The 14,135-nt window shown below is 46.0% G+C and overlaps 1 protein-coding gene and 1 long non-coding RNA gene across 2 annotated transcripts in view; one reads left to right on the forward strand and one right to left on the reverse strand.

Moving 5' to 3' along the window:
• The window catches only part of TSPAN7 (tetraspanin 7), a 91,610-nt gene extending 82,621 nt beyond the window's left edge, over positions 1-8,989 (reverse strand). The window contains exon 1 of the mRNA XM_036384549.2: positions 8,758-8,989. Within this exon, the coding sequence (XP_036240442.1) occupies positions 8,758-8,838 (81 nt within the window). The 5' untranslated portion in view covers positions 8,839-8,989. The remainder of the gene's footprint in view (positions 1-8,757) is intronic.
• Positions 8,121-13,757, forward strand: LOC118687578 (uncharacterized). Its single transcript, XR_004980354.2, has 3 exons — positions 8,121-8,300; positions 11,642-11,850; positions 13,435-13,757. It is a non-coding gene; the product is annotated as an uncharacterized LOC118687578 (long non-coding RNA).
• The last annotated feature ends 378 nt before the right edge of the window (positions 13,758-14,135 follow it).

Genomic DNA, 14,135 nt, shown 5'->3' on the forward strand with positions numbered 1-14,135 from the left:
ATAATATCAGCTGCTTATTTCCTCTAAGACATTATTTTGCAGGTAAATTGAATCATGCTCTGTCTGCAGTCAGTGCACACCACAGAGCAATAAATGCTACATCCAGCACAGGGCAGCTGCACCAGTGAAAATGAACCCAGCCATAAGATGCAGCCATCAAGGTACTGAGGGTAACCTATCTGCATTTGTTTCCTTTCTTTGTTTTCAAAGGGAAACAGACATGCTCTTAATTATCTTCCCATTCCAAGCCTAATTAGAGCCAGTTAGATGTTAAGTACTATTGAAGTGAAACAGGAAGATTGAGTTTCTATCTGTTCTGTTAATGCATACCTGGAAAGTGCCTTCTCTTCTATCTTAACCTATTCTCCAAGAATGAAAGGCACAACTTGTGTGACACATTTCTGGTGTGTTGACTGTCTTTTAATGCAGGAGAGGCCACAGCAAGTTGTAATAAAAATGTTTTGGGCAGGAAACTATTAGGGAAGATAACAAAAATCATGGGCTCTCCGTTGCTGGAAACCTGCAGCAATTCTCTCAAATAGCTTTTGGGATTGACTTGGATGTGTTTCCATAATCTGTTTACAATGTCCTCCACCTTTTCTTTGGCTGAGGTCACAGCAGAGTATCTTTACAGTCCAAGCAAGCTGCACACTGCCATGCACCTTTGTATTATCTTCAAGCATGGACAAACATCCCACTCAGGTGGATATCCAGGTGCAAATCCTTGCAGGCTACAGGGGCCTGCAGACCCCAGGTGCCCATCTCTGCCACAGGCTTTCACCTGTGGCTGGGCTCCAAGCCCCAGACACAACTTTTGAAGCCTTGGTGCTGCCCAACTGGACTGATGCCACACTGATGCCATGACACAACCTGTCATGCCACAAACTGGCCTCAGTTTCAAGTCCAGATACAAAAAAAATTAAAAAGAATTTCAGTGCTACCTGCATATTCAGGAAATTCTCACTTATTTGAAAAATTCTTTTTTTTTTTAGAATTTCCCAAATCACTAAGTTTATATAATTGAGAAGACTACCTCCATCAAAAATGTCAGGTTTTGATATAGCTCCCATTTACTTTCAGAAACATACAAAAATGAGCAATTTTTCATATTCTTTTGCCAAAAACTGCTAAAAGGAATTCTCCAAACACTTCAAAGTTGCTTCCAGATGGAGGCCAACCCAAGAGAAACTCCATCCAAATGACAAATGTTTTTAAAACTTATCAAATGACGAAATCAGCATGGCCTAGCTGAATCCTCAGCTGCAGGAGATGTACTCAGGTCCTTGCAGGCAGAGTTTCCTGTGTGCTGAGCTGCAGATGAGCTTTGCTGGTGGCACTCAGTGCAATTTGCTGTTCCTGTCCTGCATTCTCTGAAGCAGTGCCCATAATCCAGTCAGGAACAAGAGCCTGAGGAACTTGTCAGCTTCCCTGGCAGCTCCAATCCCGTGGCAGCAGCAGGTCTGAGCTGATCCTTTCTGTTCAGAGGCATTAAGGCACTGAGTGGTTATGTGGGTCAGACAGCAGGGGCTTCCTTCTCTTCCCACTTTAAAGGGAAATGTAAGTGCTCCTCTTCCTATGATATTTACAGGGTTTCACTCTCTTTTCTCCTCTCTGACTTCTCTGCAGAACCTTACAAGCATGCCACCCTTTTCCTTAGCTCTGCTCCCAAGATCCAGAGGCTTCTGCCAGATTAAGTCCATCGCGTCGTTACTCACCCCATCACATTCTCCTAGCAATTAAACTCTTGAAAAAGACTCTCTTTGAATATAATGACAAAAAAATAAAAAAAACCTCAGTTTGATCCATCCAAATCCACACTCAGCCCAAACCAAATCCAACCTTCCCACAAAGCTCTCAGCAAATATCTCCCAATAATAAAGGATGGCAAAATTTCAACCTTCTGCTCAGCCCAGGCTGTTGGTGAATGTGGTGAATCCTGCCTGGTTTTTGGGAGAGGGTCACTGCCAGCATCACACTGTGGCCAGCCACCAACTGAACTTATTACAGCAATTTAGGGAGATGGGAAAAGCAAGAAACAGAGAGGGAAGGGGGGCTGCTTACTTCTTGTAAAGATTTTAGTATTGTCCCCAGAAACACAGAGATGAAAAAAGCACATCTGGAAAACATCTTGCAAAACACTACGTGGAAATTACAGCAAAATTGATATTAACAACATTAACTTCCACTCTTTCATTACAGTAGCTCCTAAAAATCCTGTGTCCTCCTGCCAGAGCTCAAAGAACCAGCTCAGCTATGAAGTAATGATAATCCAGTAAGACACAAGTGTGCCATGCTTCAGAGTCCATTTAGTGCAAGGGAAATTCAAATGCTCCCCTCTGCTAACCCAGAACTGTGATAGAGACAGAACATTTCAACCATCTGCCCACCACCACGAGAGAGAGCTAAGATGGAAAGAAGCCTGCTCTGCCCATCTCTCATCTCTGAGAGATGATTAAATGCTAATTAATAGAAATGAGCCTAAAGAAGTGACATCATGCAAAATAAAAATGGCTGCACAATGTCTGTCATCTGCTGCCCACAGTCACTTCTGAGTCCTGTATTTTATTTTAAAGATTCAGTCCCGAGGTTTGCAAGGCACTGAGATCAGCAGGGCTGAAAAGTGCAAATTTGGTGGCTGCAGAAGGGACTCAGCACTACAGCAAAGCCAGCATCTCTCTAACAAGCATCACTGGGTTTAAACAGCATGTGAAAAATTGAAGGAGATGCTTCTGCAAGCTCACATGCACAAAGAGCCTTTCTAGATACTCATCTATTAACTCACTGGCACGTAAATTTGTAGGACAGTTGCACCAACAGAAGAAATGATGATAAAAATCCAGAGATGGAGACAACTAACAGTACCAGGTAACCTAATTTCCCTCCCTGACAGCACAGGGAATTGATAAATAGTCACAGAATCAGAGATAAAATCAGATTATTGGATCCATTTTAAATTCCCTTGGTTTACCTACGATAATTGCCTCCGTTTCCTTGACAAGCAAGGCTGGAATGAGGCAGCATCCAAGGACTCTACTGCTGTTTTCATGGAAAAGTGCTAACAAGGCCTCCCCAGCACCTTTCCGTAGAATTTATATTTACCCTGTTTAGCACACAACAGGTTGCTCAGAGCAGGAGGGAACACTAAACAGCCAAATGTTTACTACACAAACAGTGGCACTCCCCCACAGCCTCCTGCCCTTCCTTGTGGAAAAAAAAGGGTTCCTGCCTCTGCTGGGTTATGAATGCATCCTGTGCCTTCCCAAACAGAGCTGAAACAACTTCCAAGTCCCCCACTATCCCCCTTCACCAGTCCAAACTGACCCATTAATGTGAAAATGTCACCATCCTCAAGCCACAGAATGGTCCTGATGCAAACTCCAAGGTCAAGGGGTGGCACTTGCTGAGATGCAAGCACAGCTCCACAAACAGGAAAGAAGGAGGATTTAGCCAACAGCAAAATCAATTATTCCATTAAATGAGGTGTAAAATGCTAATTTGTACCAAAACCACACAATTTTCAGAACGTGAGAAATCCCAATCAAAACCCCACTAAACTAAGCCAAGCTGTGTACACGTCCCGAGAAGGAATTTACAAAGCTGACTGCAGTTATGGTTTCAAACACCATCTAGCCTTTTTTGTTGTTGTTTTTTAAAATCCAGTTATTTATTTAGCCAACAGAATTCACCTTGGGCTATGCTTACTAGAAAACACCATTATCTTTAATCTTACATGTATATCATTATGAGAACAGAACAGGGAACAACTGACTTCAGGAGAGAACTGCATGAGGTTTGTGCTGAACCATGGAGCACTTCAAATCTGTCATGATGGGGGGATACTGGGCATTTTTGAGATCTTGGGGTTTTTTGGGATTTCAGGTAACTACATATGAGTAATAACACTTCTTTCTAAAAGTATAGCAATGTTGACTTTGCAATCAAATGGAACCACCAAGAGATTAAGCAATCTAAGCCACATGGGAAAGCTAAAAATTTCCCAAAATATTTCCTCTAAAACCATCTGCTAACATATATTTTAAAAGAATTAAAAGAAAAGAAATACAGGCATGGTAAGAGGTATTAAAAAGACCAGAAACATGCAGGAACCAATGCAGAAACACTGGAAAGAAGATTTGGGGAGAAAACCAGTTATTTCAGCAACCCAGCTGGACACATATAGGGGAGATGAGTAATGCCACTAGTAACTCAAAGGGACACACAAATTTAATCCCACATTGTAATGCAGAGCTCAGATGGCTGCATTTGAGGACGGGTCAGGAGTTGAGCCATAAATCTGTGTTCCCAAGCAGGCTGCCACACTCGCTCTTTGTCTCAGTCATTTCCTGGAAAACAGCTCTGTGAGCCCTGGAATGGCAGGGAAATGCCCCCTCCACCCTCCTGCCACAGTGGGAGCTGTCTGTCCCAACAGCAGAGCCACTCCCAGCACCCACAAGTGACCCCTTTCGGGGGAATTCTGAGAAGATGAAAATGGGGAGGCACTTCAAAGCACTCACCAGGACTTCCCACACCTCCCATGCCAGAGGGGCACTGAGCCCATCACCCTTCATGGGGCCATCTGCAGACCCCCTGACCTCCACCAGTGACACCACATTCCCAGAGGAACTGGCTAAAAGAAGAGGAACTGGACCTTTTTTGAAATCACAGCCCTGCTGTGGCCTCACAGCCAAGCAACACTCACCTGCCTCACCCCTCTCCTGCCCCCTGCTAACTTCCAAGGGATCACACCAGCAGGCACAGGTCTATTTTCAAGGCAACAAAAACTCAGCAAACCAAACTACCACTACAGAGCTAAGCAGGTACCTTAGCTCTGATTTTGTCACATAGCCAAAGACAGGCCAAGCTCTAAGAACCTAGTGTAGTCCCCACAAACTTTGGAAGATGCTCTTCAGATCAGTGACCCACCTTGGAATGTTATCTAAATGGGAACTCTACTCACATGCTTTTATGACAGCAAGAAAACCCCATTCCAGCAGGACAGCACACACAAAGCACTCATTTGGTGCCAAGTGTCTCACAGGGCCTGGGATCAGAAAATAATCACTTTGCTACGGTGCCTATTTGGGGCAACAACAAGCTTTGCATGGAAGAGAAAACCCATCTTCCTCAGCCATATAACTTTAAGGATGAGTGCATGCCCCCTTAAAGCTCCCTCCCAAAACACATTGGGGCAGGCAGTTAATTTGGTAACAAAATATATTTAGAAGGCTACAGTGAAATATTAATTATACACATGTTTTAAGACCAAAGGTTACTTAAGTACTAGACAAATACAAGGTACTGAGGGGTGCTTCAAGGTTTCTCTCTCCTATAAAAAATTCACTTAGAATTCTAATTCAAAATTCATTTTCTCTTAAAAACAAGACAGGCTCTAACTCAGATTTCTATGCAGGCATTTTATGATACCCAAAAGGAAAAAATAAAAATAGCTAACAAGCAGAGCAGAGCTTTTATCAACTTTTTTTTTTAATCTGCTAGTTCCAAACCAGATGCAGTCAGTATAGAATTCTGATTAGGAAAAAAATGGCTGTTGAATTTTTATTACTACATCCCTTAAGGACCAAAAGCGGTAACCTTAGGCATTTAATGTGTTCTATGAATAACAATGCATATGAGCACACAAAAAGCTTGTTATCTCTGTTTATGGATTTTTTTTTTACCATGTTGATACATTTACAGAAAGAAGTTGGAAAGTATGGTGAGGGGGAGGAGAAGAAGCTATCAAAATAACAAGTTACATTAAACAAAACCTATTTGGAAAGGAACGAGCTACGCAGTATGAAATTTGAATGAACTGTGTCTCCCCATTACGGTCCTACAGCTCCCATGAAATCTGTGCAGCCTCATTTAATGCTCATACTAAAAGCCTTCACCTATACACATCTGTCCCACAAATACAAATGCAATTCATATTTAAGCCTGACAAAAAATCACTTGTTGGGGGAACATGCTGCGTACACAGACTTTCTTATTTTATAAACAATGTGAAACACACAGGAGTCCTTCATGACGGTTCAGAACAGCTCACTGGATGCAAAGAAGCACCTTCTCCCCACTGCCTCACATCTGTAACCACCTGACCCACCAGGCAAAGGGTTGCCACCACACACCACCATGCCACAGGACGAGTTTCTGCCCTGTGCTGTATCACAGCTCCATTCCCACAGCTAGAAAAAAAAAACCCATACAAACTGCAGCTAAGCAACACAGAGCTTTCTCCTTCAGAAATCAGCTTACAACCTCTCCAAAAAATGTGGGAAAGCCGTCAGAATAAAAATTTACAAACCAGCCATTTGTGGTGCTGGCATGGTTTCCTTCTGGTATTTAGCTCAGTCCAAGAAAAAAAAATTAAAATAGTTGCCTCCAATAGAATCCTTCCCATATTTTCAGCTCTGAGAATTCACAAGGACTCAAGTTGAGTTACACTGACTCTGGAGCCAGCAGATTCTAAGAGTACAAAAATCACTCCAGAAAATAATGGAGTGGGGTTGAGGGAAGTCCATACATCCCTCAGCTCTCAAACTTGCCTGAAAAAAACAAAATGAGCAGACAGCCAGAGTATGCCATGTTTTTGCTCTCCTCATGGCATCCTGCTCCAATTTATTCTAAATGGATTCAGAGCCCAGAAAGAGGACAAAAATGGATTCAGAGCCCAGAAAGAGGACAAAAATATGAATTAGATTTTAGCACAGAAGAACTGATAAAGACTTAGAATCTGCTGTCAAATCCTCTGGACCTTTACCAAATCCTTTGCTGTCTTCTCCCACTGACACCTGCCTATGTCCCTTGGCTGGTGCCTTGAGAAACCAGATGCAACAGCAAGCATGATTCTTCATTCTCCTTTGATCATGGCTGCAGGATTCTGTCCCCAACCATTGATTTCCTCCTCGTTTTCCAGGCTCAGGGAAGAGGACAAACAGAGACTCTGGTAGCCATCAAATGTTAAGTAACTGGAAGAGTGGGCCATGCCCTTGGAGAAGATCTGGAGACACAGGAGCCTGACCCACAGCTCAGAGGGAAAGAATTCACAGCAGAGCATCCCAGCAGCACAGCTGTGTTGCTGGAGCCCGTTTCCTGGGTTCTGACAGAGCCCACCCCGAGCTCAGCTGTGTCATCTACCCCACGAGGTCCCAGCTGTCAACCTGGCCTGGCATCCTGACAGCCTCCAGCACAAATGCCCTCGGCCAGCTGCTTGGCTCAGGGTACAATTCTCTCTTTTTAAATGAGATTAGCGTTGGTGAAATGTGCTAGCTCAACGGGCATGCTGATCTAAGCCCTCTGTTTATTCGGGCTGCAGCAGATACAACGATCACTTTAAAAAAAAAAAAAGACACAATTTTAAAAGATGCCATGAATTCGCCTGAGCTCCTGCAGTTGCTCACTCATCACAGAATGAAGAGGGGTTTCTTACAGATCTGCTGAGAACTGGAAAGGATGAATCTTAAAACTGTGGTAAGTATATAAACTTAGCCACCTTGAGACTAATGTGAAGAATCTACTTGCCAACAAAAACCCCAACAGATAATTCTGGCTTCCTATCCATTTCAGTCATCAGACACCTCTGCTGCCACCAAGATTATTAAAAAAAGGAAGAGGGGGGGGATATGTTAAATATTGGGGGGGAGTGTACGAGGTATGAGGGAACCAATAACACCGAGGTACTGCCATGAGTATGGAAAAACAAAAATGTGTTTTGGTTATGCTTTAAAAAAAAAAAAAAAAGGAAAGGCTATGAAGTTAAAGTTGAAACAGCTGAAGTCCTATGTTCACTGTAACGATGTCAAACGCTATTGCCATGAATAAGCAATTCTTTGTTTAGAATGCCTTTTGAAGCAGAAGGATGAAGATTTGAGCCAGTGTGTTTCACAGACACTTTCCACAGCGCAGAGCTACCGAACCGAGAGAGCACAACCAGCTCCCCCGGCTGGGAAGTGACAAATGCGCCTCGGTGCGCTGTGCCGATGGCGTGCGGAGCAGGTCCCTAACTGCACACAGCGGGGCCATTAGCGTGTGTTGTCACCGTGTGCCACTGAAAGGTCTTTAACCTGCCGATCGCCGCCGCGATGCGCGGCTCCTGCCGGGGATCTGCTGACTAACAGGCCGGGGCGCTGCGAAAACCTCCAGCCCCCGGAGGGGGCCTGAAAAACACGGCCGGGCCGTGTCAGGCAATCGCGGCAACTCAATTAATGCATCTGGGTCAGGAAAATGGTTTGCGGGAGCCTGAGCCCAGTTACGAAACGCGGGTACAGCGGCGGGGCTCGGGCAGCCCCCGCTGCGCGCAGGTACCGGGGGGGCTCGGGCGGCATCGCCCGGAGGGACGGGGATGCGGTGGGGACACGGTCCTGGAGGGTGGGGACACGGTCCTGGCGGCCAGGGGGGCGGCGGGGAAGGCGCAGGCTATGGAGGCTTTCAGGGAGACCCCTGCAACTTTCCCCCGCGGGGGCTCGGGGGGATGTGCTCGCCGCGAGAGGAGGCAAAAGCCATCATTTTTTATACATGGAAATGTGTGTATATATATACATATGTGTGAGCTCATATATGTGTGTGTGTGTGCATGCAGATCTGTATCCGGCGGACATGCCCCGTTCCCGCTCGCCCGGCGGTGCCACCCCGCGCTGCGGAGCCCCCGGTGCCCCCCGCTCCGGGCAGGTGGGGCCGGGGGGTGCCGGGCCGTGCCCTGCGGTGCCCTGCGGTGCCCTGCGGTGCCCGTGTGCCCGCGCCGCGCCGAGCCGCACTCACCCAGAACACGAAGGAGTAGATGATGAGGAGGGTTTTCAGACACGTTATCACGGGTTTGGTCTCCATTCTCCTCGATGCCATAATACTGAGATCCCGGCTGCAGGCTGGGCGCGGGAGGAGGCGGAGGAGGAGGGAGGGAAGGGGGAGGGAGAAGGGAGCGGGGGGGCGGAGGGAGGTGAGCTCAGCGCCCGGCTGCCGCGGCCGGGCTCACCGCGCCTCCTGCTGCCGCCCGGGGACCCCCGCTCCGGGCACCGCGCACGGGCTCCAGCAGCGCCTGCCGGGGGGCGGCCGCGGGGGTGACATTCATCTCAGGGACGGGGGGAGTTGAGGTTTTGAAAGATGAGCTGAAGGACACCCCCCGGCCGCCCCGTTTTGTCGGGAAGATGCTCGGAGGCGTCGCTGCTTGGGCTGCTCAGGGGTTTGGGGATGGAGGCGCTGCACGGTCGGAGCTGCGGAGGGAATTGCCCATACGGGAGAAAACATCCTTCAGTGTCACGATTAAAATGTGTGTTCCTGCAAGCTTCAAAGGTCTGGAGACCACAGCAAGGGCAAGTAGCGCAGGTTTGACGGTGCTCTGGTCACAGCCACGCAGTCTGGCTGAGCAAGAGCTCTGCACCGAAGCTATTTGGGGGCCGGGGCTCCTCCAGCTCTCGGCCTATGCCGTGCCTCTTTTGCGGCTCTATGCAGGTGCTTGTGTGGAACTGTAGAGCTGTGACCTATGGACGGTGCCTTACAAGAGCCTGGCCCCTGGCCTCGGCTTTATGCCTCGAATCTGAACTCTATGTTAAAACTACTCTGGACATTGAACCCCAGCTATACTGATCAGAAACCTCACACTTCTATGTCTTTGAGACCCTCAGCTTCGGCTGGAGCAGAGCTGAGTGACAGCGCAGCCCGGAGAGGGCACACAGCTCCCGAGAGAGCCTGCCCCTCCTCCTTGTCACCGCAGCCACCACTGGGGAATCCAGCGAGGGATGGACAGCAGGGAAATAACCGGGCTAGTCTGGGCATGGAAAAGGAGCTGATCCTGCAGAGCCCTGGCACCAAAGCAGTGGTGTGGGAATAAAAAAGGCTTGTGGGCTGGCTGCCTCCAGGAGAAGCATGGCCAGAATGAGGGCACACATGTCCTGGCTGCTGTGCCAGGACCGTGGGCAGGCACAGAGGGGATGCCTTCAGGGCTTTTTCTGTAGTTCACATTTTGGAGGAGGTTATGTGTGCATGGGAGTGGATGCTGGAGCACTGTGTGTCCCTCCTGAGTGGAGTGGCTGCACACAAAGCAGGGATCTGAATTATGCCTTTAACTGCATTAAAATCAAAACAAGGTCAACACTAAACAGCGAATCTCCTCAAGCTGCAAAAGTAATGTAGTTTGTGCAGCTGAGACATATCAAAGTGATTAAACAGCCCTTACCATTCAAGAGACAGTGTTTGAAAAACAGAGTGAGAAAAAAATGGTTCCTGAGCAAGTGCTTTTGTAATATGCAGAAGTTTTGCCATGAAGACTGATGCAGGATTTTGCTGGGTTTAACTTACGACTTTTAGAGCTGTAAGCCTACTGTTTCCCAAAACAATGAAGGCATCTAAAAGATGATTGGAGAGGGAGTATTCTTCAGGAGGTACTGGGGTTTTTTTTAAGCAATCACCACTTTTGTGGAAAATTCAGATGACAGGTGCATAAATCTTTATTGGCTTGGCCATTAAAATGTAAATAAGTGCACTAACTGCAAAAAATTGTATTGACACTAACAACAGTTATAAATATTCACTGTACAAAAATTACACTAAGATTTTTGACAGAAAATAGCTCCAAGCTGGAGAATTCTCTTCCTTCCTCTCACACATGGGCTGTAGAAAGATAAATGCTGCTGTCACAGCCCAGGGGACAGCAGCCATTTATTTCAGTAGCTATGGTTATACTTCCCCTCCCCTTCAGGTGTTTTTAAGAAAGCATGAAACAAACTATAATATCAATCAGAATGGATATTTTGGTAGATGCTGATTTTGACAAAGACTCCCATTTTCTGCCAACAGCATGTGATTTTAGGTCACTCTGTCCCATAGTGCCTAATTTGGGATACATCCCCCGAGTCTTCTCAGAAGGATGTGCTGGGGATCTAAACTGAATGAGTGCCTACAAAGCCTCCCTTGACAGTGCTGGTAAAGCTCATAGGATTTTGCACCAGGGAACCAGAGAGAAAACAGAGGTGCAAGAAGAAAAGCCCACACCAGGAAATACAGCTCCATTTTTCACAAATGTCAGGCCCTGGAGGGGATGATGTCCTGAGAACTGAGAAACAGAGGCTTCATGATATCTCCACCTGAGCCTCCACTCTTCTCACCAGGCTGTCTGTGGAGGAACTCTGAGTTGCTTTTTGGCATGCAGTCAAGGAGGATATACTTTATTGGATGTAGATGCAAATTTTGGATTAAAAATGAGAATGTCTGAACAGAGCTGAACAAAAATCTGCCTGATTACAGCAAATACCATTAAAATATGACAAGAGCACCGAGCCATCAAACATTTTAGGCTTAAATGGAATTACTGAACAATTGCTAGCCTTTATGTGTGGCTTGGAAACACATCTACCTTTTAAAAATATTTTTATCGTAGTTTTGCAGATTTGGGAGGGCAGATTCTCAAGTATTACTTGAACAAAATCAAAGCAAGCCTTTCTAAAGCAAAATACATTTTCAGTTCTGTAATCCACATTTGCAAGGTTGGGAACATAATTGCTCTTCACATCTCCCCACAGAGAGAACATTTTTGTAGTTATTCAAAACAGGACATTTTTGCCTAACTGTGTCATTTGAAAATATTTCTTTAAAACACTGGCAGTTTGCAGAGATTCTTCTTTAATCTGTAAATTCCTATTTCTTCATAAAGCACAGGGAATATCCTGTTTTACTAAGTCTGTTTGCAAAGCATCAGTCTAGAAGGAGGTCCTGCATCCTGTGGCAGAGCATTGAAAGTGAAAATGAGGACTTCCATCCTTACCTGGAGCTGATCTTGGCTATTTGATGGGGAAATAACTTCTTTCTGGGAGTAGTAGAGGAAAAATGTAAAGGTCTCACACCCTTCTGCAATTACAGCAGGTGAGAAATGTGGTGCTTTGTTCTCTTCATGCCCATTCTGGCCTTTCACAGATTTGCTGTGGTGCTGTCGAAAGTAAAGGCAGCAACCTCTGCTATCATTTATTGGGCATTCAGGCTTATAATCCACACTCACTTCATCCTCCCTGGAGAGCAGAGGTTTGAGGGTTTTTTGTCCTTTTCCCATCCCCCCTATCTCCAGGTGACCTGCCAGTGGCTGTCCTCCATTGGAGGGTAACCACATCACTCCATCATCACTCCATTGCAGAGTAACCACAAATTTTGTGGCAAAATGCAGGAAGCAGAGGAAAAACAAGTGTCTGATACTTTTGCTGCACTGAGGGGTCACAGGTCAGTTCAGGTAACTCTGTACAGGTCCCACTGCCACCTCTGCATCATGCATCCTTCAGCTCTAAAAAAGCAGAGCTCTCACTCACACAGCAGCCAGTTTGTCACATGGCTGGTGGCACATTTGTCACATGGCTGGTGGCTTCATGCTTTTGGCACATGCATCAGTGGGACCAAGCTGCCAGGCCCAGGCCCCAGAGTGTGTTTTCTAAAGATGCCTCAGGCTTTATAGGTCCCCAAGGAAGAGATGTGGGGTTTCAAAACCAGTGCCAGAGAATGAATTGCCAGAAAAGAGCCTGTAAGGAGATGAACGTCGTGTTGACAAAGTCAACCAAGGTATTTCCACTTACCACAACTTGGAAAGAAAGGCCCAGTCTCCTGCAGCACAGGCATAAGGGAGCACACACAGACATCAGGTTCAGAGTTTGGCAACACATATGAGTTAGGATGAAATTCAGATTCAGCACTGATTCAACATAAAGGGCTCATGGGATGGCTCTGAAATACTGAGATCGTGGTGCTGACACTGATGGGCAGCAGTACCTGTTTGCAGAGGAAGTAGCAATGTTAGGAAACTTTCTTAAACCTTTTAAGAAGGTCTTTAGGATGCATTGTAGGAAGCATCTCATGCCTTATGAACCATGCTCATTTTATGCTCTAATGTTAGGCCAAAAAGAGATGTCCCATTTCCCTTCAGAGCAGGCATGTAATATCTGGTTTTTATCAGTAACTTTGATACAAATAAGCTTTTCATAACTCTTCATATTTCTCAGAAAATGCCTCGATTGAAAAGGGAGGTTTACAGCTGTTTTGTAGGCAGGTATTTCTCATGGCTTGTGATGACTTTCCTGATTACTCCAAAGCTTTGTGAAGTGTCCTCTTGAAGGGAATGGAACAGAAATACATTTGTGACTAAGCATAACTACCACAACAGGATAAATTAAGATCACCAGCATTTACAGAGGGTGGGTGGAGGACTTGGAAAAGATAAGAGGTCAGAGAGCAGAAAAATACACAAAGGGCATATAAACACACAAAGAACAGGTCTATGTTATTTCAGGAGAAGCATTATTACATCTCCAGATGATAGGAGTTTTGACACACAGCAAGAGGAATGGAGCATGCAATTTTATTATCTTCATCTATAGCAATAAAGTGACAATTAACCCTGCACATTTGCCAAGTCACTCAAATTACTTTGTCACACTGTATTTTATCTGGTTTTTCTTTACTTTGTAGTTATGAGTAACAACACCAGATTCTCTCTTGTGTATCCCTGGAATACCTGGACATTTTCTTAAGGTCAGTAGATAATTTACAATAATCTTGGGAGGAATTAGATAATTTCTTCTTCTGGAAGGATCAATGTGAGGAGCCAAGAAACACCTATGAGGTCCCCCTCCTCCATGGTTTTCTGTTATTTGCTTCTGTCAAGGAGTGTGGTTGGGCTGCACTGGGTTAAACTGTGAACACCAAAGCATTCAGTACTGGTTTTATTTGCCTCCTTCTCCTTTCTTGACTGTGCCATGATTTGTTTCCACTAGATTTCTCTTTTGTCTGCCCTGAAGCAAAAGCAGGCAGAGCTCGGCCTCTTCTCCAGTGCTGGCAGAAGTTACCCATTGTCATGGCTGGTCTGTGAGAGTTTGCATAAGAAACAGGGGCAGGAGAGCAAATCCCAGCTTTTCTGTCTGCAGCAATCCCCCAGTGGGACAGACACAGGCCCCTGGCTTACGTGGGAATGTCTGGCTGAATACTGTGTGGTGTTTTCTGGGCTGGGTGAGACTCTGGTCAGCCTAGCACCTGCAAGGACCTGCCAGGCCCTGGACCTTGGCTCTGACAGCAGCCACAGGTGACACATGGACCTCTTGCCTGGGGTGCTCTTACCCTTATCACCCCAGCTGCAGACTCTGGATTGTTTTGTGTCAGCCATAAGAGTGTTC

This window comes from Molothrus ater, chromosome 2 (genome assembly GCF_012460135.2).
Source record: "Molothrus ater isolate BHLD 08-10-18 breed brown headed cowbird chromosome 2, BPBGC_Mater_1.1, whole genome shotgun sequence".
Classification (NCBI taxonomy): domain Eukaryota; kingdom Metazoa; phylum Chordata; class Aves; order Passeriformes; family Icteridae; genus Molothrus; species Molothrus ater.